Source organism: Ammospiza nelsoni, chromosome 22 (genome assembly GCF_027579445.1).
Source record: "Ammospiza nelsoni isolate bAmmNel1 chromosome 22, bAmmNel1.pri, whole genome shotgun sequence".
NCBI classification, from domain to species: domain Eukaryota; kingdom Metazoa; phylum Chordata; class Aves; order Passeriformes; family Passerellidae; genus Ammospiza; species Ammospiza nelsoni.
Window position 1 is genome coordinate 3,130,048 of NC_080654.1, and position 26,620 is coordinate 3,156,667.

General features: G+C 53.9%; 1 protein-coding gene across 4 annotated transcripts; it reads left to right on the forward strand.

Moving 5' to 3' along the window:
* TP73 (tumor protein p73) lies at positions 1-26,234 on the forward strand. 4 transcript variants are annotated; one of them, XM_059487343.1, is made up of 12 exons: positions 1-39; positions 5,408-5,653; positions 18,114-18,300; positions 18,394-18,509; positions 18,948-19,057; positions 19,958-20,100; positions 20,842-20,930; positions 21,219-21,343; positions 22,142-22,296; positions 23,044-23,176; positions 23,893-23,986; positions 25,911-26,234. In XM_059487343.1, the coding sequence occupies exons 1-12, from the start codon at positions 13-15 to the stop codon at positions 26,232-26,234; spliced, it is 1,749 nt and encodes a 582-aa protein (XP_059343326.1). In that variant the 5' UTR covers positions 1-12. The 4 variants fall into 4 exon arrangements, with proteins under 4 accessions (XP_059343326.1, XP_059343329.1, XP_059343327.1 ...); XM_059487344.1 differs by lacking the exon at positions 1-39 and adding an exon at positions 1,935-1,973; XM_059487346.1 differs by lacking the exons at positions 22,142-22,296; positions 23,044-23,176.
* The last annotated feature ends 386 nt before the right edge of the window (positions 26,235-26,620 follow it).

Here is a 26,620-nt window from a genome sequence, read left to right on the forward strand (position 1 = left end):
GACGTGTTCCAGATGAGAGGCATGACTGACTCGGTGATGGTGAGTGTGCTCAGAGAGCAGGGATGGGCACCTAAGCCGGGCACATCCTTGATTTCCCTGCAGGGATGGGCTGGGGGCTCTGGGGGAGAAACCAACCTTACTGGGGCAGGGTTAATCAATGGCACAAGGGTCAATAAAATCGTGGGTATTTATTGTTAGATAACATCAGTGCAGGCAGCAGCGGGGCAGGAGCTCTAGTTAAGTACCAAGTGTCATTCGCTCCGGGACAAAAGCCATTTGTGAGCTGCTGCAGAGGCAGAGCTGCTGGAGAGACACTCTGTGCTCCCAGCACAGCCCCAGGTCCGTGCTGCTGCCCTTCCTGACAGAAACCTTTGCTTCTATCTGAGACAAAGTCTCGGAAAAGCATCAGGGCTGTGCGAGGCATCCCGGCCGCTTGGGCGTGTTCAGGGATGCTCGGGAGCATCCCTGGGGCTGCCCCGGTTCTTGGCTGCATCTCCCTGCGGAAAATCTCTGTTTCCTTGCGGAAAATCTCTGTTTCCCTGCAGAAAATCTGTTTCCCTCCAGAAAGTCGCTGTTTCCCTCCAGAAAGTCTCTGTTTCCCTCCGAAAAATCGATATTTCCCTCCGGAAAGTCGCTGTTTCCCTCGCTGACAGCTTGCCTCCCCTCCCCCAGCGCCTTTTCCCTCGCTTTCCACTCACTTTCCCTCCTTTCCCCGGTCCTTCTCAGCGGGCAGGAGCAGGGCAGAGTGCTGCTAATTGTGCCTGTGCCCCTCGCTGAGCGAGCATCGCCTTTCCCCTCGCTGACGCTGTCAGCAAAGCTGAGCCCGGAGCAGCCTGGGGCGAGCGACAAGAAGGGCTCTGGACCAGAAGGGCTCTGGTAACGGGATGCCAACAGCCGGAGGGGAAGGCAAGAGAGGGGAGGGACCACCCAGTCCATGCTGATTCCTGCTGCTCTTGGCACACATCAGTGCCCTATCAGTGGTGCTGGTGCTCGGTGGCACTGAGCAGGTCACCCCAATGCTGTGTCAGGCATCTATCCCTAAATATTGCTGTCTGTCCCTCTAGATATCCATCCATGCATCCATCCATGCATCCATCCATCCATCCATCCATCCATCCATCCATCCATCCATCCATCCAAAGACAGCTCCACATCTCCCAGACACGGAGCTCTCGTAGAGAGAGCCCTGCCTGCTCAGTGCCAGGGTGGACACCTCATTGTGCTGGGGACAACTGCACAATCCATCCATCCATCCATCCATCCATCCATCCATCCATCCATCCATCCATCCATCCATCCAACCATCCATCCAACCATCCATCCATCCAACCATCCATCCAACCAACCATCCATCCATCCATCCATCCATCCATCCATCCATCCATCCATCCATCCATAACTTCACATCTCCTCCCAGACATGGAGCTCTCGTAGACAGAGCCCTGCCTGCTCAATGCCAAGGTGGGCACCTCATTGTGCTGGTGCCAGCTGCCAGCCCCAGCAGGTCTCCAGTTCCCTGTGGCTGGAAGAAGCTTTGGGGAGCTTTGGGGAGCGGGATCCAGGCAGGTTTGGTGGTGGAGCTGGACCCCTGCTCTCCCTGCAGCGGGAATGGTTGGTATCGCCCAGTCCATCACTGGGCAAGCTGGGGCCTGCCCTGTGCTTTAATGAATAGTCATGAGGGACAGAAGGGGTGGGCCCCGTTTTATTGTTGGATGCAGCGAGTTGACAGAACTAAGGGAGATGAAAAAAGCACAAAAAAAAGCCAACAGACGGCGGCACACGGACGGGCGGCCGGCGCAGCATCCCTGGAGCTGCCCCGCTCCCGCTCTCCTCCCTCTCCTCCCGCCTCCCCTCCCTGCCCGGCGGCCGGCCCGACCCCATGAGTCCCGTGGCAGGAGCCTGCCCCGCGCTCCGTGAGCCCCGAGACAACTAAAATGCTCTACATCAGCGACCCGATGCAGCATTTCACCACGGTAGGTGCTGCTTGCTTTGCTTTGATGCTCTGCTTTGAGTTATCCTCCACTTCTGAGATACCTGATCCGGCTCTGCCTGGGTGCTGGATGCTCCAGGGGATGTCCCAGTGCACTCCTGTCCCTGTCCTGCAGCTGCTGGAGGAGCTGGAGCTGCTCCAGCCCTGTGTTGGTGCAGGATGCTGCAGCCTCAGCAGGCACTCGCTGCTCCTCTTGCTTTGCCCCATCTGCCTCTTGCAGAGCCCGAGGTGGGATTTAAAGCTCAGGTGCTGAGGGTGCAGGGTCCCTTAGTTGTGTGTACAGGTGGGAAGGGGCTCAGGCAGAGCATCCATCCATAAATCACAACCAAGATGTGAATTAAAGCTCAGGTGCTGGGTGTGCAGGGTCCCTTAGCTGTCTATGTACAGGTGAGCCAGAGCATCCATCCATAAATCACACCCAAGGTGGGATTTAAAGCTCAAGTGCAGGAGGTGCAGTATCCCTTAGCTCTGTGTGCACAGGTGAGCCAGAGCATCCATCCACAAATCACAGCCAGGGTGGGATTTAAAGCTCTGGTGCTGAGGGTGCAGGATCCCTTAGCTCTGTGTGCGCAGGTCAGCCTGAGTGTCCATGCAAGGAGCATCTGGAGGTGCTGGAAGTGTCTAAGGAGATCTGGAGGTTCTGGAGACCTCCAGCACCACTCTGTCATCCCAGCTGAGCCCACATTGCTCGCCTGCCTCCCCAGGCAGGCTTCCTTCCCCTGGTGGAAATCCCTGGGAGGGCAGGGCAGGTGAAGCTGTACCTGTGCTGCGGGTAATGCATTTCCAGCCCTGTGCTCAAGCACTGAGGTTGTTTCCTTAGGGAAAAGGGGTTTGTGTCTGTCCCTGGGATTCAGAACCGTCCAGCACAGGTGCAGAGGGAGCTGGAGATATAAGGAAATCTCTTAATTCCTGATTTTACCTTAAGTCTGTTGTTACCAAGCCTGTGTGTCCCATTGTCAGGGCTGTTCCATGGCAGGTCGTTGCTGCAGTTGTGTGAATAATTATCCCTGTGTGTGTATGTACATATTTACACACGCACACAAACACTCCTGCCTTCAATGCATCTTTTAGGGGAATGTTTCCACAATTTCATCAATTTTAAGCAGCAAGTCTGTGGTTTTTCATCAATTTTGAGCAGCAAGTCTGGGGTTTTGCCTGCACACCTGACTCTGGGTCTCTCCACCAGCACATTCCCTAAGTCTGGGGGCACTCAGAGTGCTGATTTTGCTTTGTGCTGAGGCAGCCCAGCCTGTCAGAGGTGACACCCTGGGTCTCACATCTCACCATTCCTCCTGAGGGAGGGTTTTCCCCCACCCAGAGCTCAGGATGCTCCATTCTGTGGTGGGTCCCCATTCACCTGCCCATTCACAGCCACATGAACGCTCCTGTCTCTGAGCATGGGAGCAAAACAGCTCAGCCCTGATACTCCTGGATCAGCTGAGTATCGTCCTGATACTCCTGGGCGCTGCCCCATCCAGCAGCAATCCCTTTTCCCTTGCTGCTGTTCTCCTGGTTGATCCCTCAGCTTTTCTTGTGCAACCTCAGTGTCTCTGCAGCAGCTCCATTTCCCAGTTGGATGGCAAAAGCTTTCCTAATGTGCCTTTTTCGCCAGAGTTTCTCATAAGTTTTTCTCCCCAGGTGAAGCCTGGATTAAGGAGAGCTTGGCTTGTCTTTGGCTGGGCTATTTATAGAGCGGTGAGGAGGAATAGAGGGATTTAGGCGCATATTTTAGGGGAGAAAATGGCTGGATGCGTAAAAGCAAGCCAGATCTTGTTCGGCATTCCTCCACTTAGTCACAGGCTCCAACGACCTTGTGAGAGATGCAGGCAACAGGAGAACTTCCCTGGAGAAGGATGATTGCCTTTAAAACCATTCCACACCGGAGAGGGTTGGGTGAGGTTGGGATCCCAAGTTAAAACACGTTTTCCTGATTCCTGAGCCGTGAGCCTTGCAGCCCTTTGGAGAAGGCTGAGCCTGCTGGCAGTGCCCACGGCTGCTTCCACAGCTCTTGGGCTTCACAGATCTGCTCCAGAGGGTGCTGGGGACAGGGATGAGGGCAGTCCATGGGTGCTGTGTCCCTGCTGAAATGCTGGGGTGACACATGGCAATGCACCCGGCACTGTGCATGGTCACCAGCACTGCCTCTGGGGCTGCAGGGTGAGAGCAACCCAGGAATTGCAGATTTCTGGGGGGAAAAACCCTGGGAATTGCAGAATAATGGGGGGGGGGGGGGGGGCGGAAAAGCCATCCCCTGAGCAATTTGGGAATTGCAGATTTCTGGGGGAAAAACCTGGGAATTGCAGATTTCTGGGGGAAAAAACCATCCCCTGAGCAATTCGGGAATTGCAGATTTCTGGGAAAAAAAAAAAAAAAACAAAAAACAGAATTGCAGATTTCTGGGGGGAAAAAAACCCCGAGAATTTCAGATTTCTGGGGGAAAAACCCATCCCACTTCATCTGGGAAACAGTTGTATTTGAGTCTGATTTTTCTAAGGAAATACTAAGATTTCTTTAGCCACACAGCTCTTGGGAATGTTGCTGTGCTTGGGTAAAGGAGCTGCCAGCTCTTATTGGAAGAATCTGACAGTAATTGATCAGAAGAGGAACAAGGAAAAAATTGTAAAAAGTTATGATTTGGTCCAACAGGTCTGGAATAAGAGCCAGGACCCACCTAAGTGTGTCCATTTGCTCTGTGACCTTGCTGCAGCGCTTTGCATCGCAGCCTCCTGCTTTGTAGGTTTGAGGTTTAGCCCAAATTAGGGCTGGGAGCAGCCATCCCACTGGAAAACAGGTACAAACCACTGCTGGGGAGTGATGTGGGGCTGTGTGTGTGTGTCCTGACCAGTGAACACAACAGGGACAGGCTGGAAAAGAGGGTGGAAAATGGGGAATGGCCGTGGCGATGGAGCGATGTCACGGCCAGGGATTGCTGCTCGCCTTGAGGGTGGCTTCACCGAGCTGTGACACTCTGGCTGCTGGAAGGGACAGAGCCCTGCGTGCAGGACAGGGCTGGCTGTCACTCCTCACCTGCAGCTGAACATTTCCCACACCTGAGCAAACCCCACCACATCCCTGCCCTCTCCTCCCCACCGCCATAAACGTGGCTTTCCCAAGGCAGGTGCTCCAGAAATCCGGGATTGGGGCACCTCGCTGGATGGAGCAGCTCAAAGGGGGTGATTTAAGCACACGGATTTCATCCCTCACACAAGTGGCGACCTGTCAGAAAACCCGAGCCACCCAGACCAGCTCCTTTGCCTCCCCTCCCGCAATGCTGGCCCTTTAAGGAGGCTGTAACAGGACACCCCAGCCCTGCAGAAAGGTGCCTGAGGTTTCCCCGTCTCTAAACTGGCTGGTGTTTTCTTTTTTTTTCTTTTTTTTTTTTTTTTTTTCCCTCCTCCCCTTTTTCCCTTCCTCCAGTCCCAGTTCAATTTGCTCAACAGCAGCATGGATCAGAGCATCGGCAGCAGAGCAGCCTCCACCAGCCCCTACAGCTCCGAGCACACCTCCAATGTCCCAACGCACTCGCCCTACTCGCAGCCCAGCTCTACCTTCGAGGCCATGTCCCCGGCGCCCGTCATCCCCTCCAACACCGACTACCCCGGTCCCCACCACTTCGAGGTGACCTTCCAGCAATCCAGCACCGCCAAATCGGCCACCTGGACCGTGAGTTTTGGGGTTTCTGCATTGCTTTGGGGAGATGCTCAGCGCGGCCGAGCGCGTCGTCATCGCGCTCAGGGTGGTGGCATGGGGAGGTGACACGGGATGGAGCCACCACTGATGGTGACTTCATGGGCACAGGTGGTGGTCTTGGGAAGGGAAGAAGCTGGAAATATCCCTGCTTGCTTTCCAGGGTGTTTCTCCCAAAGGGGAGTGAAGCACAGCTGGGATGTCACTTCTCTCCTGGCGATTTCCTAAATTTGGGTAAATGTCTTCCATCCTGGAGAAGTACCTGCCTTGCTCTCACAGCGCTTCCCAGGGTGTTTCTCCCAAAGGCGAGTGAAGCACAGCTGGGATGTCACTTCTCTCCTGGCAATTTCCTAAATTTGGGTAAAAGTCCTCCAAAAATGAATGTCCTGGGGAAGTACCTGCCTTGTTCTGACGGCGCTTCCCAGGGTATTTCTCCCAAAGGGGTGTGAAGCACAGCTGGGATGTCACTTCTCTCCTGGCGATTCTCTAATTGTGGGTAAATATTCTCCGTCCTGGGGAAATACCTGCCTTGTTCTCATGGTGTTTCCAAGGGTATTTGCCAGCGGGTGCTGTCAGTAGTGAGGCCGTGGGTGAGAGGGACCTTTGCTCCTGTCCGTCCCCAGCTGTGCTGTGACTGCCATTTACAGCTGTGCCGTAAGATGTCATTTACAGTCCTTCTCCATCCCGGATTAGAGGAGTAACTTAATCCCTCCAAGTCATAGCAAATAACCGAGCAGGATTTTAAGTGCAGCAGGTTTTGATGCCCGGAGATGTGGCTGCATAGGACGGGAATTTTAAGGATTTTAAGCGCAGCAGGTTTTGATGCCCGCAGGGGTGGCTGCATAGGACGGGAATTTTAAGGATTTTAAGCGCAGCAGGTTTTGATGCCCGCAGGGGTGGCTGCACAGCCCCTGCTGTCTCTTGGGATGCAGATTTGCTCCTCTGCTGCTCCTGCTGCCCGGCACGGGACAGCTCTGCGAGCAGGGACCCAGGGGCCGGGCAGAGCACAAAAAGCTGCTCTGCTTTTTGTGGCAAAAAAATTCTCAGCCATGCTGCTGGCTCAGCGTGGTGTTTTTAAGGACTTGCGGCCAGTGGCACCAGTGTCAATCCCGCAGTGCCTCTGAGGGAGCAGCTGACCATGCCCAAGCGGGTTTTCTCCTCCGGGCAGCACTGGCAGAGCAGGAAGGTTGGGATGGGACGGCTGACACCCCTCAGGAGCAGCAGAATTCTCTCCGGGGCTGCGGTTTGACATTGCCATGGAACGGGCAGAGCAGCCCAGCGGTGTTTAAGCCCCGGCTGTGATAATGACCTTTGTTTGCGGAAGGTGACGGGTTTAATTGCCAAGACAATCGCTCCTGCTTGGCAGCATCCCTCCTGGATGCTGCGGTGCAGGGACACCCCGGGCAGCGGCCGATGGGATGCTCCCGGCTGTGCTGGGAGGATGCGGGACGGGACGGGCTCCGGCGGCTCGGCAGAGCTGGGGCTGTGTCCTGCCGAAACCAATGGGTGCTACAGCGGGAAAGCAGCAGCGATGGGGTGTTTGAAATCAGAATTCCCGGCTGGTGCAGTCCAGCAGCTTCCCCTGCTGCTTCACGGGACCGAGACTCGGTTGAGCGCACTGCCCTCGCAGGGATGGTTAAATCTCCATTCTTTCCACTTTCTCCCCTTGCGGCATTTCATTAGGAAGTGAGTAAAGCGGAATCCTCGGGCAGGATGTGATTCCAGCCCGCTCCTGTCCCTGCTAGGGGATGGATAACTCCTGTCAGCCGCAGGTAAATCTGCACAGGAGCTTTCCTTTCTTCATTCCCGTCCTAAAGCTCCCAATGGAAACCGAAACCAGGCACTGCAGCGTGTGCTGTCCTGGCACGCAGGGATGGGGGCCAGAACGTGCCCGGTGCTCTCTTTCCACTGTCCCCAGGTGGAGTGGGATGGTTTTGGGGTGGAGCAGAGGCAGTGCAGCAGGGCTCCCCTCCTGGAAACCATCCTGGGATCTTTCCACAGCTCTAAAGAGAGCTCAGGCTGTCTCGCACCACCCTGTGCTGACTGTTCTCCTCTGGCTGTGTCCCACTGGGAGCTCAGCTCACCAGGACAGAATGTGGCTGTTTTACCCAAGCCTCTGTGGGATTCAGAGCCGGCAGTGCCACACGGTGCCCTCTGAGCCTCGGGGGGACAGCTGGACCCGGGAGCTGCCCGGAGAACACGTTCATTCCATTCCAGGGGTGGCTGGGAGCATCCATGGAGCATGCACCCACCAGCTGGGACTGGGAGCCACCCACAGCTGCAAGGAGGGGTCCTGGGAAGGGTCCACAGTGAGGATTTGAATGCCTGAGTTGACTTTACCACTTGTGAGGACACTCAGAGGTGTGTGGCTCTCTGAGCCACAATGCTGGCGTGGCTGCATCCCCCAGAGCAGGTTGGCAGCAGGGCCAGTGCCCACCTGCACTGGGGCTGAGCCTGGTGGAGAGCAGCAGTGGGTTGGCAGCATGGGGCACCCTGGAGAGCACAGGGGGTGTTTCGTTTGCAGCAGTGATTCCTGCAGGATTGCCAGGGGTGGTGTAGCATGTCGGGCTTGCCAAGGTGCCACATGAGAAATTGTCCTGCTGGTGTGACTGCCTGTCCCTCCTGGTGTCCTCCTGGCTGGGGCTGTCACAGGCATGGTCAGGGCTGGAAGATGAGGCCAATGCCTTCCTCCAGCTCACTGTGACCTCTGCAGTGCCACTGCCGCACCTGAGAGTTTGTCCTGGTTTAATGGGGAAAGGAGCTCAGCAAAACAAATGTGTTTTGTGTTGTCAGTGAACTCACAAATAACTCTGTGTGAGCTTCCACAGGAGCTGGACACACACACCTAAGGTGAGGAAAAGCCATTGGGGAATGCAGGGAAGGGAAGGGGAATGTATGGTCAGCAGGGCTGGGGACAGAAAGGGACATTTGACAGACCAGTGATGGCCACACCAAGCTCAGCAGCACCAACCATCCTGGTGCTCTGCTTTGGGGCAGCACTGGGGAAGAACCAACAACCAACCCAGCCTCTTCCTCCTGGGGAAGCCTCGTGGCTTTTGAATACTCTGAGCTTTTCTGCACCCAATAATCCATGCCAGGGTGGTTGATCAATTGCCACCAACACTGACCACGAGCTGGGCAGAGCCATCACTCTGGGCAGCATTTTGGAGCAGAGAGGGCTCTGCTGCACTGGAAGGACTCTTAGCTGAAGGTCTCCTGCAATTTGGGGTTGAATCATGGAGGATCTGGCCACAGAAAAGGAAAGGACAGCTGGTGAGCAGGCAATGCCAAGACAAATGGTTTGTGTGAGTTAGCCTGGCAAAAGATTTGGCATCGTTTTTTGATATAGTCACGAGTTTTGGTTGATGGAGGTGTGTAGCCCAGTAGCCTCCTGGTTTTGAAGGGTTTTGACTTGAATCCCTCTGGGAGATGTGGCATTACCTATTCTCTCTCTCCTAGAGCTCCTAAGGGCCAGCTGAGCTGGCCCCTGTAGAGTGCTGGACAAATACTTGCTGTACAGGGCTGGGCAAATCAGTGTCAGTGTCCACACATGGTGCTCCTGCCCACCCTTCAAACCCTCTATTGACAAAACAGCCATGGCCTGGGATGGAAATGTGAAGAAAATGAACAGTTTGGAACAGATGCTTTGTAGAGCAATACCACAGAAATGTTCTGCATGGAAGTTCCCCCCAAGAGGAGCAAGGGGGCTCGATGGTGGTGTACCCAGGAGATGGTTCCTGATAGCAGCCAGCTCTTTAATCTAATAGCAAAAGACAGAATGAGATCCAGCACTTGGAAGCTGAAGCCAGGCAAATTCAGACTAGAAACAAGGAGGTTTATTTTTTATTTTTTTTTTTAGCAGTGAGGATAATTAACCATAGGAACAATTTACCAAGGAATGTGGTGGATTCTCCCAACTCCTGAAGGATTCAAATGAGGAGTCTGCATATCTCTCCAGAAATAAGATGTGCTTTAGCAGACACCCCTGACTCAATGCAGGAGGAGGAGGAGGAGGAAGGGGTCTGAGGGTAGCAGTGGGAGCAGAACATCATCAGGGGTCTGAGGGTAGAAGTGAGGGCAATGGGACCAGAACATCATCAGGGGTCTGAGGGCAGCAGTGTGGGCAATGCAACCAGAACATCGTCAGGGGTCTGAGGGTAGAAGTGAGGGCAGTGGGAGCAGAACATCATCAGGGGTCTGAGGGCAGCAGTGAGGGCGGTGGGAGCAGAACATCACCAGCTGCTCTCTCTTCAAAATGCTTCAAAATGCTGATTTTCTAATTTTAGAAAAGAGATGAATGGAGAAGGGTGAAGCCTTGGGACTGGCATTGCCCAGCTCTGTCCTGGCAGAGGGACTCTGAGCAGTGATGGGTGACATTTGTGTCCCCATCCCTGGACAGCAGCACCCGCGCTCACCCATCCTGCGGGAAGCCCTCCAATCTGCTCCCACCTCCCTTTTCATTTTTAATGGCCTTCTTATCGCAGGGAGCAGCGGCCAGATGCCGAAAATAAGCTTTTCCCTGCGGTTGGAAGCCCCCCTCGGGCAGGCAGAGCCCGGGGAGCTGCGCACGGCAAGCCAGGGCACGCCGGCATCCTGCCCGGCCCCGGCGGCTCCGCTGCCCGGACACGCTGCAGCCCAACGCTGTGGGTTTCTCGCCGCAGCCCCTCGCCACGCCAGCCAGCTGGTAACTGATGGATAATTAGGATTTTTCTCAAGTCAGGTTGGCGGCAGAGCACTGTTCGCCTGTGCCAGAGATGCGGAGGTGTTAATGGGGTCTTTGGCTTCCCGCAGCCGGGCTGCAAAGGGACGTGGGGGCTCCTGGAACCGGGAGGAGATGGACAAACCCCCGAGCAGGCAGGCAGGGGGGTCTCTGATACATCCATGGAACTACACCCGGGGTTGTCTTGTTGCTGTTTTGGGGAGCAAAGAGCCTGCGAGGGGAAGGCTGGACAGGAGGAGAATGCATCTCAATCCACGCGTTCTCCAAAGCCGTGCTCTTCCTGTGCTCAGGCTCCGTCATTCGCAGCCTAAGTGGTGAACAAGGCATCCGAAAAATAGGAGGGCTCCAAAAGATATTACCCACAACCACTGCGTGCCTCACCATCGGCAACCTCGCCCTAACAGGAACACCATTCCTGGCAGGGTTCTACTCAAATCATTGAAAGCCTAAACACATCCTACCTAAACACCTGAGCCCTTCTTCTAACCCTTCGAACCACATTGTTCACCACAGTGTACATGATCCTCATGACCGTACTAGTACAGACCGGCTTTGTTTGAATTCCGCCCTCAATTCCTGCTCCTGCTCCATGGATGGCTGTCCAGCAGTCACCCACAGCAAACCAGTCTGCATGCCAGTGCTCAGCCAGGGGAGATGGCAGAGTGAAGCTGGCTCCACTTACTTGATAGATCTTGCAGCTGGAGCATGAGCACAGAGGAGCTGAAATGCTTTCTGTGGTCCTGACTGAATGAGGAGGATGGGAGGAAGGTTCTCCCCTTGCTGGCCACTGTCTGTGGCTTTTTGGGGTAGAGGCAGATATGAAGAGGAGGGAAAATTCTTCAGGAGCATCTCTGTACCACAGACCCCCTCTGCAAACTCTCTCTGGCACCTTTCCATATCCCAGGAAGGTTGCTGTCCAACAGACATGGCCTGGACTTGATTTGGGCAGAAACAGCTGGGGACACCCTGCGTCCCATATTTTGATATTTTGGTGCACCAGAAGTAGGAAAGCAGCCTCAGCACCAGCCTGCTCCAGAGCCCATCGAAGCCAACCACTGGAGGCTTTCCACCAGCTCTCTCAGGGTGTGGATGAGGCTCCAGGAGCTCCAGACACAATGGAATTAAGAAAAAAAGGCAAAGGAATTCAGTGTGTGATGTTCCAACACGATCCCGCTATCAGTTCCACTATCTCGAACGTGTCTGGTATGCACAGGTCAAGGGAATGGCTTCCTGGCAGTGCTGCTCCATGGGGAAGGAGAGGTGGGAGAGGGTTGGGAGCCCTGATCTCTGCTGCATGGGAGGGGGAAAGGATGCTGGTGTGCCCTTGGCAAACCCACATGCTGCCTGTGCCCACCTCAGCAGTGGCTGAGAGAGGGCAGAGGGGCAGCCCCTCCTGCATGGCACAGCCCTTCCTGCATGGCACAGCCCCTCCTGGGATGCTCCAGAGCCCGTGGTTTCCCCCTAAATCCTGCTCTTGCTGTGTTGGTTTTCCCATTTCCTTCCCAGCAGCAATTCCCAGCCTCCTTTTCCCTCCCCTCTCCTCCCAGCCTGCTCCCTGCACCCTTGGCAGTGTGAGCAACCTCCTTGCTGGATTTGTGGCTTCCTTTTTTGAGTGGGAGGGAGCTCTGGGCTTGGCTTGGACAGGGGATCTGAGTATCCACCACACAGAGGGAGTCAGACCTAGCAGGAGAGATTAAACCCTCAGAGTGCCAGCGCTGGATCAGCAGTGAGTGAGAGAGATCCCCGCTGCAAGTTATTTTAAGGATGTGCTCACTGGGGAAGGCAGGGAGAGGAGTCCTTTGGGGATGAACCAAGGAATTTTAATTAGCAGTAATGGCATGCTAATTAAGGTAGAAGAACACAGGCTGGAGCACAGGGAGCCTCCCTGTGCTGCTCTGCTGCAGAGCCCTGAGATCTCAGCGGTCTGTAGGGCTGAGGGATCTGTAGGGACAGAGCTGATGGTGGCTGGGGTGATCAGGGGGCTCTGCTGAGTGCCTTGAGACCCTCTGTGCTGGGCACAGTTGGTGGTGGCTTGGTGTCACCCCAAAGCATTGCTGGGGCCACAGGGAGGTGAATGTTGGGCATCCCTGAGGCCATCACTTCAATCCATCATTATTGTGGCACAGGGAATGGGGAGATGGGTTTTGGGACATCCCTTATGGCCATCACTTCATCATTATTGTGGCACAGGGAATGGACACATGGGTTTTGGGGCATTTCTTATGGCCATCACTTCAATCCATCCTTATTGTAGCACGGGGAATGGAGACATAGGGAGATGGGTTTTGGGACATCCCTATGGCCATCACTTCATCATTATTGTGGAACAGGGAATGGAGATGTGGGGAGATGATTTTTGGGACATTCCTTATGGCTATCACCCCAACCCATCACCGCTGCCATGCAGGGACTTGGAGGCACAGGGAGGTGAGTGTTGGGGCACCTCTACGGCCATCACTTCATCATTATTGTAGCACAGGGAATGGAGATGTGGGGAGATGGGTTTTGGGGCATCCCTATGGCCATCACCCCAACCCATCAGCACTGTGGTGCAGGGACTGGAGGCACAGGGCACCAAGGTACCTCTTAGAGCCATCCTCAGGGCAACATCCCCCTGTTCAGCCCACCTGTGTGCTGGACAGGTACCTCAGGCCCCGCTGGACACTCCCCTCTCCTCTCAACCACCAGTCGCACTCAACCCTGCCTGGTAGTAAATGAGCAACAAAGTAGCTCGGGGAGGAATTTCCAGCTCAGTGAGGAGTTTACAGGCCGGTGATTAAAAAATAGTTATTAAAAAAAAATTAGACAGAGAGCTAGGGAAAAAAAAAAAAATTAGCTGTGCCGCCGGCACGTCTTCCAGGATCTGCCGTAACAGATTCGTCCGAGCCGGTTAACGGTATTTGCGGTTTGCAAGATGCTACATGTCTGGGGAAGATGACAGACACGTTATTATCACCTCTCGCCTGAGATCTGCCCCAACCTGTCCCAGGATGCAGCTCTGCAGCTGCTTGCTGGGGAGTGCAAGGAAATTAGCAGCCGGAGGCAGCGCTTTTCTTTCTCTCTCTCCCTTGCCAGGCCAGTGGCTTTATTGGGGATCCATTGACTGCAGTCCTGGACACGTCTTGAGTAAAGCTAATGAGAAGGCTGGAATGTAGGAGAAGAGGAGGAGGGGAGGATTTGTGGAAAAAGCAATTGTTGAGCAAATCATTTCCTTCTAGAGGGAAAGGAGGCCTTGGCTGCGCCTTCCCCAACAGGCAAGTCTAGACGCTTAGGTGTCAACAGTTGAAGATAAATAAGATTTTATCGGCTCCAAATCTGTTGGGACACATCCTCCTAGCGGTTCTGCTGCCCAGGGACGGCCAGGCGAGATGGACTTGGCCAGGAAGGCTTTCCAGCAGAGGATTCAGGTTATTTTTTGTGTGAGGCTGTCAGAATCCATGGGGAAAATCACCTCTCCCTGCTAATTTCCTGCCTGGGGAGGCAGCCCTGGGGCTGAGCAGCCTCTGGAGCCATCTCCTGGTGCTCTCTCAGGGTGGGCAGTGATGGATGCTGAGGCTCCACATCCAGGAACCATTGTGGGGCATTCACTCAGTGGCATCTTGTGGTGTCCAGCACATTTCCTTGGGGCAGCAGCACCAGGATAACCATGGGAAAGGCTCACAGTGGCTGGTGGCACCATGGGGTGACTGATTTATCTCCTGTTCCATCTGGCAGTGGTGCTGCATGGTCTCATCCCACCCAAAAAGCAGCTGCATTTCAAACACATCCAAAGGCCCTTTGTGGTACCAAGCTCTTGGGGAAACAGAGCTTAGAGATGATAGGTTGCTAGGAGTTAAATAATTTGGTTTTTCCATTTTTTTTTGCTTATTCCTGGTACTCTGGACAGACAGCAGTAGCAGGGAAGGGACAGAGACAGAGCTGGCATCACAGTATCAGCCCAGAAATTGGCGACAACACTGAAAGCTGCAGGAAATCCCAAAGGAACAGAGGTTCTGTGTGTTTCCATAGGCTCCCAGGGAGATTGTCAGTGCTGCCGCTGCTCTGTGCTGGTTCAAGCAACCCAGCACCCACAAGCCACAGAAACCATTTGTGTTCCTCAAACACATGCTAATACTCAATAACAGACAGTCTCTGGTGTTTTCCAGGAACAGAGGTGACCTGAGTCCTAACATAACCATGGAGACAGACACCAGAGGTCCCCAGGGTAGAAAAGGGTGTGGAGACACAGACAGGAGATGCCCAGAGCAGAACATAACCTGGCTTCTTTGTAGGTGTGAAAGAATCCTGGAGCTGAGGTCTGGACATGTCAGGAAGGGGTTCAGGTGCCTCAAAATGTTGTTGCTATGCCTGGCAGCAAGCTGGCCACAGCTCAAGTGACCTGAGCTTTGGCTGTGACCAGCTGCCATGTCCTGAGAGGTCAGTTTGTCTAAACCCTGCAGAACGGGAAGGATGTGGCTGAACAGACTGAGGTTCCCCTGTGGGAACAGGTGGCAGGAACACAGCCATGGCACACAGAGAGCCAAGCAGCAAGGCAACCATGCTGGTTTGAGATTAAATCCCATCATTTTGATCTCTGGGCTCTGCTCTGCCACTGCCTCATGTCACACTTGAGCAGCACATGGTGCCTGTGGTCCCTGCAGGGTGCTGTGCAGGGTGTGGCTGTGCTGGGAGGCACCAGGACCTCAGGTGATGCAGCAGAGCCCAGCAGAGATGTGCATGAGGCTGATAACTATCAAATACAGATAACAGAGGAGAGAGATGTCTGCTCAGGGACACTCTACACAGTGCAGGTTTTACTGTCCTCTACAGAGAGTGTGCATTGCCAAGCTGGGCATGCAGAACCTCCTTGTGGCATCCCAAAACCACAATGCTGATTGTCCTGGTGGCCATGAGCAGAACCTCCTGGCACCCCAAAAACACAGTGCTGGTCGTGGTGGCCATGAGCAGAACTTCCTGGCATCCCAAAAACACAATGCTGGTTGTCCTGGTGGCCATAAGCAGAACCTCCTTGTGGCATCCCAAAACCACATCTCTGGTTGTGCTGGTGGCCATGAGCAGAACCTACTGGCATCCCAAAACCACAATGCTGATTGTCCTGGTGGCCATAAGCAGAACCTATTGGCATCCCAAAACCACATTGCTGATTGTCCTGGTGGCCATAAGCAGAACCTATTGGCATCCCAAAACCACATTGCTGGTTGTGCTGGTGGCCATGAGCAGAACCTACTGGCATCACTAAAACACAATGCTGATTGTCCTGGTGGCCATGAGCAGCCTGGCTCTGTGAGACCTCTCAGCCCTGGCTGCAGCTGGAGGTTGGCACAGGACGGCTCCACAGGGAGAGGAATCAGCAGCACAGCCTGGACTTTTCTTGCCCAGAATTATCAGCAGGGAGTTCCTTAAAAGAATAGTTTGTTATTGTGGAGGGATCTTTGAAGGCGATCCCGGAGCTGTTGGGACATGATAAGGTTATCAGCAGAGACAAGTCTGCACGGAGCGGCCGCCTTCCCCCTGCAGGGCATCACTCTGCTATTTAACAGAGATTTATCCATGTCATAACATGGTATAATGAGAGAATTTGTTACCAAAGAACTTGCCATAATGCACCTCTGCTCTTCCAGAGCAGTTATAGTTCCCAGGCATGTTGAGGGCTGCCCGGGAATGTCTACATGAAAAGATCCTTTGACAGGAGTTGTCAGTATTTTAACACCTGGCAAGGAAGAGCCCCTCCAAATAACCCTTGTTTTGCCACGGTGGCTCCTCTAAATGAGGGTGTTGAACCCCATTTTGTGGTGGGTGAGTGGGTCCCGTGGGCTGCAGCCACATGGGAGTTTCCAGCCAGGAAGAGCAGAGTCACCACGTTGTGAGTGGAGCCCACACTTCCAGCTCAGCCCTGAGAATCCCTGAGAATCCCTGCTGGGGATGCAGGATCACACCCAGGAAGCCAAGCTGGCCATGGAGTCAAGGTGTAGTCAGCATTATCCGGTATGAGTGCAAAATTTGGGGATTTCTGTAGGGGTTTCCGAGCATCCTCTCTTGTTGGGTGAGTCCAAGTGCCTGCAAAAATAAGGATTAATGCTTGTTGTCAGGTTCAGGTGCATGTTGTACCTTTCAGCCACCACCCTCCAGTGACCACAGCATCCTTCTGCTCCCCCAGCACTGAGCAGGATCTGATCTTGGGACACCCAGGACACCCCATTGATCAGGTTCTGATCTTGGCACACCCAGGACACACCACTGAGCAGGTTTGATTTTGGGACACCCAGGACACACCGCTGAGCAGGTTCTGATCTTGGGACACCCAGGACACACCAGCTGAACTGGTACCTGTGGCTGGCCACCACCAGTGCAGTGCTGGAGGAGCTGCAGGAGCTGCTGCTGTTTGCCTTGGCAGATCCTCTGCCCTTTATGTCTTCCCAGAGACCACCTTAATGAGGCAAACCCAGATATGGTTTCTGTTTTTTGCCCTGTTCCAGTCCTCATGGTGGGAGCAGCTTGCTCAGCCATGGGTGGATCTACTCCTGTATCCAGTGCAGCAGGACTGGGAGATGCAAATCCTTCTTGCCTGACCCACAGCTGCACTGGGACATGTCAGAGCCAGGAAAACTGGGGACTGAGCCATCACTGTCAGCCCCTGAACACCCTCCAGCCCTGTGCTGAGCCCCTGTTTTGGGCAGCCCCAGCTCAGGGACTGACTGGCACAAGGAGAGCAGAGCCTGCCCTTGGCACACCTGTATTTGGATGGCTCAGGACAAGCTTTAACATCCCCACAAACGCTCTCTGCACGGTGGTATTTTTTTGGCACTGGGCGCTGTGTTGTGGGGATGAGATAAAATACCTGGAGCAGGAACATGCCCTGCCATGCAGGGATGGGCTGCTCCGAGCACAGGGGTGGGCTGGTGTATAGCAAACACATTCCTTGCGAGGTGGAAAACAGCGTGGCATGGCTGGGGTGGAAGGGAATTGCACATCCCCACAGCTGGGCAGTTCCTGGAAGGTGAAGGACAGGCTCTCCTTCCCCTCCTTCTCTGGAGGGGCACAGGCTGCAGCCCCCAGAGCTTCTCCCATCCAAGTTTGCCACTGAGCAAAATTCACTGTGTCCTCACGGGGAGGAATTTGGTGGCCACACACCATTTTCTGCTCAGCAGTGACTGCTGGCACTGTCTGCAGCTGCCACAGAGCATCCTCCTCCCACAGCCAGCCCAGACAGTGGTCCCCATCCTGTCCCCACCCTGTCCCCTCCATGAACCACTGCTGCTGTGAAGGATTGAGTCAGGATCAGGGCAAAGCCATCTTTGTCAGAACTAAACTCCCAGGTCCTGCCTAATCACTGTGACAGTGTTAATGGCATCAAGCATGATTTGCTCAGGCTGTGCTGTGTCAGTGCTCTGAGTGCTCCGTGTGTTAGAACAGACTCAGGATTGTTTCCAAAATGGGCTGAGTTTGAGGGTTATGGTGATTTCCAGTGAGATTCCCTCTGTCTCAGTGCAGTGGTGCCAGAGCCCTTGCCCATCAGGGAAACCCTTCCATGCCCCAAGAGGTGGCTGTATCTGGTTTATGTGGGTGAAATTGTCAGATTCCAACATTTCCAGGATAAAGGGAAGAGAAGGAAGCCCTGCCTTTACATCAGAGCAGCAGAGGAAGCTGAGGTTGGATGGGGCAGCACCCTCCACCCCACCAGTGATGCTCACCTGAGGGATGTCTCCTGTTTTCCAGTACTCCCCGCTGCTGAAGAAGCTCTACTGTCAGATCGCCAAGACATGCCCCATCCAGATCAAGGTGTCCACCTCACCTCCCCCAGGCACCATCATCCGGGCCATGCCCGTCTACAAGAAGGCAGAGCACGTCACCGAGGTGGTGAAACGCTGTCCCAACCACGAGCTGGGCCGTGACTTCAACGACGGTGAGGGCTGCATGTCCCTGGTGTCACCACCCTCCTGGGCTCAGGATGAGCACCCTGGGCAGCCATGGCTCTAACTGCAGGTTTTCCTTGCAGGCCAGTCAGCCCCTGCCAGCCACCTCATCCGGGTGGAAGGCAACAACCTGTCCCAGTACGTGGATGACCCAGTGACGGGGCGGCAGAGCGTGATGGTGCCCTACGAGCCCCCTCAGGTACCCGGCTGCTCGTGATGGGGACAAGGACCAGGAACCTCCCTGGTTTGGGGTGCTGGGCCCAATGTCCCCCTTGCCCTGGCACATCGGAGACCACTCTGTGCTCATCCCCTGGCACACTCCAGAACCTGTAGGTCCCAGCCCTGTGAAGCATCCAAGAGCAGCTCGGTCTTGTGAAGTGGGATGTAATGGGATATCCCCTCCACTCCTTCCCTTGGTGCCCCCACAGTCCTTGTGCAGTCCCCTTTTTCCAGCTGGGACCATCCCCAATGTTCCCCTGCTCATCCTGCCAAAGCACCAGCCCTGTGCCAGAGGGTCCAGCCCTGATTCTTCACTCCATGGGGATCCCAGCCTGCCTCCCCCCATCACTCCCCGTGGATCCCATCCTGCCTCCCCCCATCACTCCCCACTCAGCGCCTGCTCTCCCCTCCCGGCCAGGTGGGGACCGAGTTCACCACCATCCTGTACAACTTCATGTGCAACAGCAGCTGCGTGGGAGGGATGAACAGGAGGCCCATCCTCATCATCATCACCTTGGAGACGAGAGAGTGAGTGGCTGTGGGAGAAGGGTTGGGCATCCCTCCCATCGAGGGAGGGCTGGGGAAGGAACCCTCCCTTTCAGGGAGCATCCCCAGATGTCAGAACTCAGTGCATCCCTCTGCGTGTCCAGAGTTGCTGAGGACCCCATCAGGGGGCTCGGAGACCCTCGCATGCTGCCCAGAACACCTGGGGATTTGATTGTGACCCCTGGAGCAAGTTACCAGCTTTGTATGAGGACCTGAAAGTCACACAAGTGTGAATAGTATAATAATAAAATTATCACAGGGTGAAAATGTAGATTTTAGGATTTTTGGTATGGGGGTTATGGGGACAAGATGAAGGAGCTTGGGCATGTCCAGCCTTTCTCCTTCTTCTTCTTGTTCCCCATTTTCTGCAGTGATGTTGGCACTTTGGGATTGGTTTAGAGTAGAGGTGCACTGTCTAACACAGGTGATAGGTATTGGGAATTAAGTGTAAATATGTTATACGTAGTTTGTAGTATAAAAGGACAACACAGAGTGCCTGTGGCTGCCCTGCTGAGCAGACCTCAGCTGGGCAGAAAGAAAATTTTATAGATAAGAATTGATAAACAACCTCAAGACCAAAAAGTGAAGAGTCCAGACTCGTTCTTCAGCCGCACAGGCTGAAACAGAGACATCCTGCACATCTCAGAGCAGCAATTAACCACCAAAACCCGAGACTCAGGGAACGGGATGGGGCTGCCCCAGCTCTTGGCACAGCAATGCTCCCTCTGCCAGCTTGGAGAGGGGCTGGCACGGAGGGACCAGGGACTGGTCAGATGGAACCTTCCCCTGCTCCCAGCTGCTCAGGGGCTCGCTGAGGGTCTCTGGTGTGGTTTCTGCCCTTCCCAAGGGGAAGCAGGGCCACTGACTGTGCTGTTCTCCCAGCGGGCAGGTCCTGGGGAGGAGATCCTTCGAGGGGCGGATCTGTGCCTGTCCTGGCAGGGACAGGAAAGCTGACGAGGATCATTTCCGAGAGCAGCAAGCCCTGAATGAGAGCACGGCCAAGAACGGCAACGCCAACAAGCGCAGTGAGTGCCCTGACAGGGGTGGGGGGCTCGGGACACCCAAAATCCCTGCCCTCCACAAGCCTGGGCTCAAATCCACACTCTGAGATGATGCTTTGACCTTTCTCCACTAAATCTCATAAGTTGGACCCCGGCCCTCTCCTCACAGAGCCTGGGCATGGCTCTCATGGCTGGATATATAAATTCATTATTGACAATAACAAAGGGACACTCTCCCGTGCCAGGCCCCAAGGGAATGGTTACCTTTTTTTACAAAATTATCAACAAAATAAGAACTATTTAATAAACCTAAAATAATCAGAAAAAAATACCTCAGGAGAATCAGCAACATGTACAGTAATATAAACAAAAGTCTATTTCTCCTATGAAATCACCTTTCATGGCCTTCCATGTGAAGTCTTAGCCATGTATTCATAACTTTCAAAACAGAGCTTGAAAACACAAAAAAAAAAACACACAAAAAACCCCCACAAAGCCCCACCAGAATATATTTTCCAAAGCTATGATTACCTGGTAATCAAACAACTTTTAACTTACCAGTAAGCAAATGACTTTTAAAATTATCAATGTACCACAAAAAATTTAGCTTCATAAACTTGTTCTTAACATCATAATATTCCCTGTTTTGTATGATGCATAACCTGAATTTTTTCATAGAAAAGAAATGTTCTCTGATTTTAAAAAATATTAATTTTAATCCTGTCTCTCACAACTCTATCAATTCTCTTCTCCTCTCCTTTCCAGCCTTCAAGCAGAGCCCCCAGGGCATCCCAGCGCTGGGCACTGGCATTAAGAAACGGAGGCACGGGGAGGAGGAGATGTACTATGTGCCTGTAAGTGTGGGTGAGCTGCAATGGGGTCAGAAATCCATTTGGGACAGTGGTGGGACATCATCCCCTCTGCCAGAAACACCTTGGGAGGGGGATGTGGCTCCTTAGGACAGTAGAGGCCTTGGGAATAGGAGCAAAAGCATCCATGGAAGCACATGTCCAAGGGATTGGGGCATCCCAAACAGTCCCTGGCCACAGTGACAGTAGTCTGGGTGGAAAAAAAGGGAGCATGAGGAATTGGCCAGGTGGGACGGGAATAAAGCAAAGTCCTGGTGTTGTTCCCTCCTCCAGGTGCGAGGCCGGGAGAACTTTGAGATCCTGATGAAGATAAAGGAGAGCCTGGAGCTGGTGGAGCTGGTCCCACAGCAGCTGGTGGATTCCTACCGGCAGCAGCAGCAGCAGCTCCATCAGAGGCAGTGAGTCCTGCCCCAGCCCCTGAGACCCCCAAAACTCCATGAGACCCCCATAGCCCCTGAGACTCCCATAGGCCCTGAGACCCTCACAGGCCCCAAGACTCTCACAGGTCCTGAGAACCTCACAGCCCCTGAGACCATCACAGCCCCTGAGACCCTCACAGCTCCTGAGACCCCCACAGGCCCTGAGACCATCACAGCCCCTGAGACCATCACAGCCCCTGAGACCCTCACAGCTCCTGAGACCCCCACAGGCCCTGAGACCATCACAGCCCCTGAGACCATCACAGCTCCTGAGACCCCCACAGGCCCTGAGACCCCCACAGCCCTGGAGACCCTCACAGGCCCCGAGACCCTCACAGCTTCTGAGACCCTCAAGCCCCTGAGACCTTCACAGCTCCTGAGACCCTCACAGCCTCTGAGACTCCCCAGTCCCTGAGATCCCCCCAGTCCCTGAGAACCCCCCAGTCCTCCAGGCCCCTGCAGCCTCCTGAGACCCACACAGTTCTGAGACATCCACCATCACTGAGGCCTCCATCATCCCTAAAATCCCTACAGTCCCTCAGAGCCCTGAAGCTCCTCAAGTCCCTGCAGCTCCTGAGACCCCCACAGTACCTGAGACTGCCACAGTCCCTGAGACCCCTAAAGCCCCCTCAGACCCCTGCAGCCCTTCAAGACCCTCACAGCCTTTGAGCACCTTTACTAGGGAGGCTGGATGGGCTGGGAGGGAGCTCCAGGCCAGAGCAGGGCAGCTCTATCCCGCTCACCCCAGTCTGACCAGAGTGCTCTCTCCCAAAACAGGAGCCAGCTGCAGACACCTTCCTCCTACGGCCCCGTCCTTTCCCCCATGAACAAAGTGCACGGAGGAGGGATCAACAAGCTGCCCTCTGTGAACCAGCTGGTGGGACAGCCTGCCCAGCACGGCTCCAGCTCTGCACCCGGCCTGGGCCCCATGGGTACGTCCTCTGTCAGCAGGCTGGGCTCTCCCTGCTCAGAAATGGGGTTTATTACTGATGTCTTGATTTCTGGGCCCCTCCCTGGGGGTTCCCCTGTTGGGGAAAACCCTCATGGAGCAGTTCTGTGTCAGGAAAAGGAGATGCACTGGATTTTTTCGGTCTTCAGCTAGTTGTTTATCATTATCTTATCAAAACCTCAGCACATTGTCTACACCAGACTTTGAGCACAGGAAAAGCACCCCCAAAATGATGTACAGATGTACAGATATACAGTTTCAAGGTCTTTTAAAGTTGCCCCATCCAATTAACTTTTAAAACATGCTTTATTTTTTTACCTATCTACCAATAACTCATCCCTTGTCTGTCCACGTAACCCAAAACTGCAGTTTTCCTTGACCAATCACCCTGTGCCACCAACACTGCAGAAAATGGAGTAAATTAAGAAGAAGAAGAAGCTTGGGACAATGCCCAATGCCCTCTATCTTGCCTCCATCTACTACATACCAAAAATCCCAAAACCTAACTTTCTCACCCAAGTGACATACTATTCTACTCTCTATAATATATTTCACACTTTTGTACACTCTAATCTATCTTGAAGTCCTGGAAGTTTTCTCCATGGGTGAGGGTCAAAGCCAGTGCTTCTCTGGGGGTCAGAGCAGAAAGAGAAATATTCCCTGTGCAGGGTTCCCACAGGTTATCAGGTTTGGGTGGTTTCTAATGGGTGCATTTGTTGCCACTGCCCAGGACCTGGAATGCTGAACAGCCACCCCATGCAGAGCAACGGAGAAATGAACGGGGGCCACTCCTCCCAGCCCATGGTGTCGGGGTCCCACTGCACCCCCCCTCCACCCTACAACGCTGACCCCAGCCTCGTCAGGTAGGGAAGGCACCTGGTGTCCTGTCTGTCTGTCCTCTGTTCCTTGCTGTGTCCCTCGCTCTAACCTTCCCATCTGTCTGGCAACTGGTCAGCTGGCCACTGGCCCCAACTGAGAAATCACTGCTGCTCCTCTCACCTGAGCAGCAGCACCTGAGCAACCAAAGCCCAGCTACCAATCAGTCAGGAACCTCCACTGCCCTCATACACCTTCCTGATCCCTGATCAATTAGAAATTAAGTACATCCTGAAGAGGGTCTTGTCCTACCTGTCCAATGGCACGTAGCTTTATGAGCTTCCCTCTTCCCCTTCCAGCAACACCTGGAAATGGCTATGTGGCTTATTTCAACCAGAAATGCATTTACAGCTCTGCAGGTTTTTAATGTTTTGGCCTTTAAAAAGACCACGGATGTTCTGACAGACCTTGGGCAAGCATCCACACAGGGCAGAGCCCAGGGCATGCCCTGATCCCCCTCCCCAGTAGCTTGAGCTCCCTCATATTGTATGAGTTCCTGAGCCAAAATCTCAGATAATCATGAGGAAAACGTGTAGTTTTAGGAATGAACACAACCCCACAGTGTGCTTTGATCTTAGTGCCAGTGGAGCACCCATGGAGCTCTCCACATCCCCCACCTGCCATGGTCTGTCCCACAGAGATGGGACACAGCTGTTGTTCATGAGAACTTAATGCCACTTTATTTTCCAAACTTTCTCTGCAGTTTTTTAACAGGATTGGGGTGTCCAAACTGCATCGACTATTTCACCTCACAAGGGTTACAGAATATTTACCACCTGCAGAACCTATCCATAGAGGTAAATGCTTTGGGGAGATCTGTTCTTATACCACTTGTTTCCCACACCCGTTGGTCTGAAAAGCAAACCTGAAAGTGTTTTGGAGGAAGGGAAACCTGTGCCCCAGCCCCTCACACAGAATGTGTTCCCAGGATTGATGCCTGTCATTCCTGCCCCTTTGATGGTCCTTTGGAGGTAGCTATTGCTCAGGCCTTGGTGAAAATCACAACCAGTCCCAAAAAACCACAACCAATCTCAGCTTCCTCCAGACTCTCAGAAACAACAGAGATCAAAGATCCCCAGGCCAGAGCTCAGGGAGATTTTCCACCTATCACAGAGAACACAGCTGAGGTGCTGAGTGTGCCCCATATCCCACAGAGCCAGCAGGGACACCCCACAGCAGCTCAGGGAGGTTTAATCTGGTCTCACCTCTTCCCCTGCTAATCTTTAGAATGAAAGAGGCTGAAGTCTGGAATGAAATAGCCCAGATCAGGTAAAAGCAGGAAAAAGTATGGAGAGGATGCTGGAAATACCTGTGTGTGCCCAGAGCATCATCCTCTGCTGCTGGTACCTGGGGTGGCAGCAGAGCTGCTCCCCAGCCCACCAGAGGAACAAGAAAAAGGAAAACAAAAAATAATCCTGAACCCTTTGAGCCATGGAAAACCCTGTAAATCCCCGAGTTGGTGTTTTGACTGAGACAGAGCTCCTGCCCGACCCTGTTTTGACCTCGTTTTGCCCCAGGCAGGTGTAGCAGTGTCTCTACCTGGCATCTGCAGCATCCCGCAGGAGAGATGATGATTTGTCACTGGTGGCTGGGGCCAGTTGTGTAACCTGAGCCTAGTTCTGGACCATTTGCTGAACTAACTCCATGACTGCCTCTCAGCTGTCCACGGGAACGTTTAGGAATGGCCAAAACTTGTGTCAGGGCAGAGCTGTGTGTCTGAGTTGTTTGTAGCTACTAATTGCATACTCGCTGTCTGCTCCAGTTAACACTCCCGTGAGTCTCTGTGCTGGCATTAACACGGACCCCTGGCAGCTCCCCCCTGTGCTGGTGTGCGTCCTGGCACATGTCCCCAGTCTGAGGTCACCCACCTCAGTGCTGGAGGCTGGTGCTGCTCCAGCCTGCTGGGCCAGGACCAGAGCAGAGGGCATCCCAAGTGCATGGCCACAAGGATGCTCCACACGCTGCTCTGCAACCTGTGTTCAAGGGGAATGATCCCTTCCTTCCTCCCATTTCCACATCAGTTTGATGTGAATCCCTCCCAAAACAACAACAAAAATCTCCAACCTGCAAACCTGCAGTTACTTGGTTACAAACGGGAAATAACCCAGGGTGTGGTGGTGCTCACAGGGGTCCCAGGATGAGGGAAGAGATGAGAATCTTGACTCCATGTTTCAGAAGGCTGATTTATTATTTTATTATATATGATATTAAAAGAAAATGATATATTAAAACTATACTAAAAGAATAGAAGAAAAAATTCCATCAGAAGGCTAGCAAGGAATAGAAAGGAATGATAATAAAATCTTGTGACTGACCAGAGAGTCCAAGACAGCCAGACTGCGATTGGCCATTAATTAAAAACAACCACATGAGACCAATCAAAGATGCACCTGTTGCATTGCACAGCAGCAGATAATTATTGTTTACATTTAGTTTCTGAGGCCTCTTCTCAAGAGCTTCTCAGGAGAAAAAATCCTGGCAAAAGGATTTTTCATAAAATATGTCTGTGATGCCCAGGGGAGGCATCCATGGCCATGGGTGCATTGGGATGCATCCAAGGCCATGGGTGCACCACGATGGACCCATGGCCATGGCGGCAGGTCCAGCTCTGCCGTGTTGGGCTTTGCACCCATGTTTTCCCCCAAAAAAACAATCTGGGCCTCTCTCCTGCTGGTCCAGCCCCATTCTGCCAGCCGTGCCTCAGCAGTGTTGTCCTTGCAGGATCTCGCAGCACTGAAGATCCCGGAGCAGTACCGCATGATCATCTGGCGGGGCCTGCAGGAGCTCAAGCAGAGCCACGACTACGGGGCCCAGCAGCTGATCCGCTCCAGCAGCAGCAACGCCTCCACCATCTCCATTGGCAGCTCGGGCGAGCTGCAGCGGCAGCGGGTGATGGAGGCCGTGCACTTCCGCGTGCGCCACACCATCACCATCCCCAACCGCGGCACCGCCGACGACTGGGCCGACTTCGGCTTCGACCTGCCGGACTGCAAATCCCGCAAACAGTCCATAAAGGAGGAGTTCACGGAGGGAGAGATCAACTGAGGGGCTCCAGACGCTGGCGGGGTGATAAACTCCCCTCCACCCCCTCAAAAATGTGTTTGCAGCCTTGGGCACCTGGAGAAGTTTAAGTTTGTTATATCCAGGGGAACTGAGGGCCCTGAGCCAGGCAGGAGGTGCCTGCCTGGGGAGGAAACTGGAGGTGAGGAGGAGGAGGAAGGAAAGGAGGAGGGCAGCCGAGCCAGCTCAGCAGCCGGAGTGGGGTTTCTGCCTGCCCACGGCACAGGAGGCACTGTGTGGTTTGTGTTTTCCTGGAGCATCCCTGCATCCAGCAGTGTAAGGACAGCACGTTTTTCTCATCCCTGCTTGCCGTCCGTGCTCTTCATGGTGTCCCAGACTGAGAGGGCTTTGCCACTGCAACAGACTCAGCC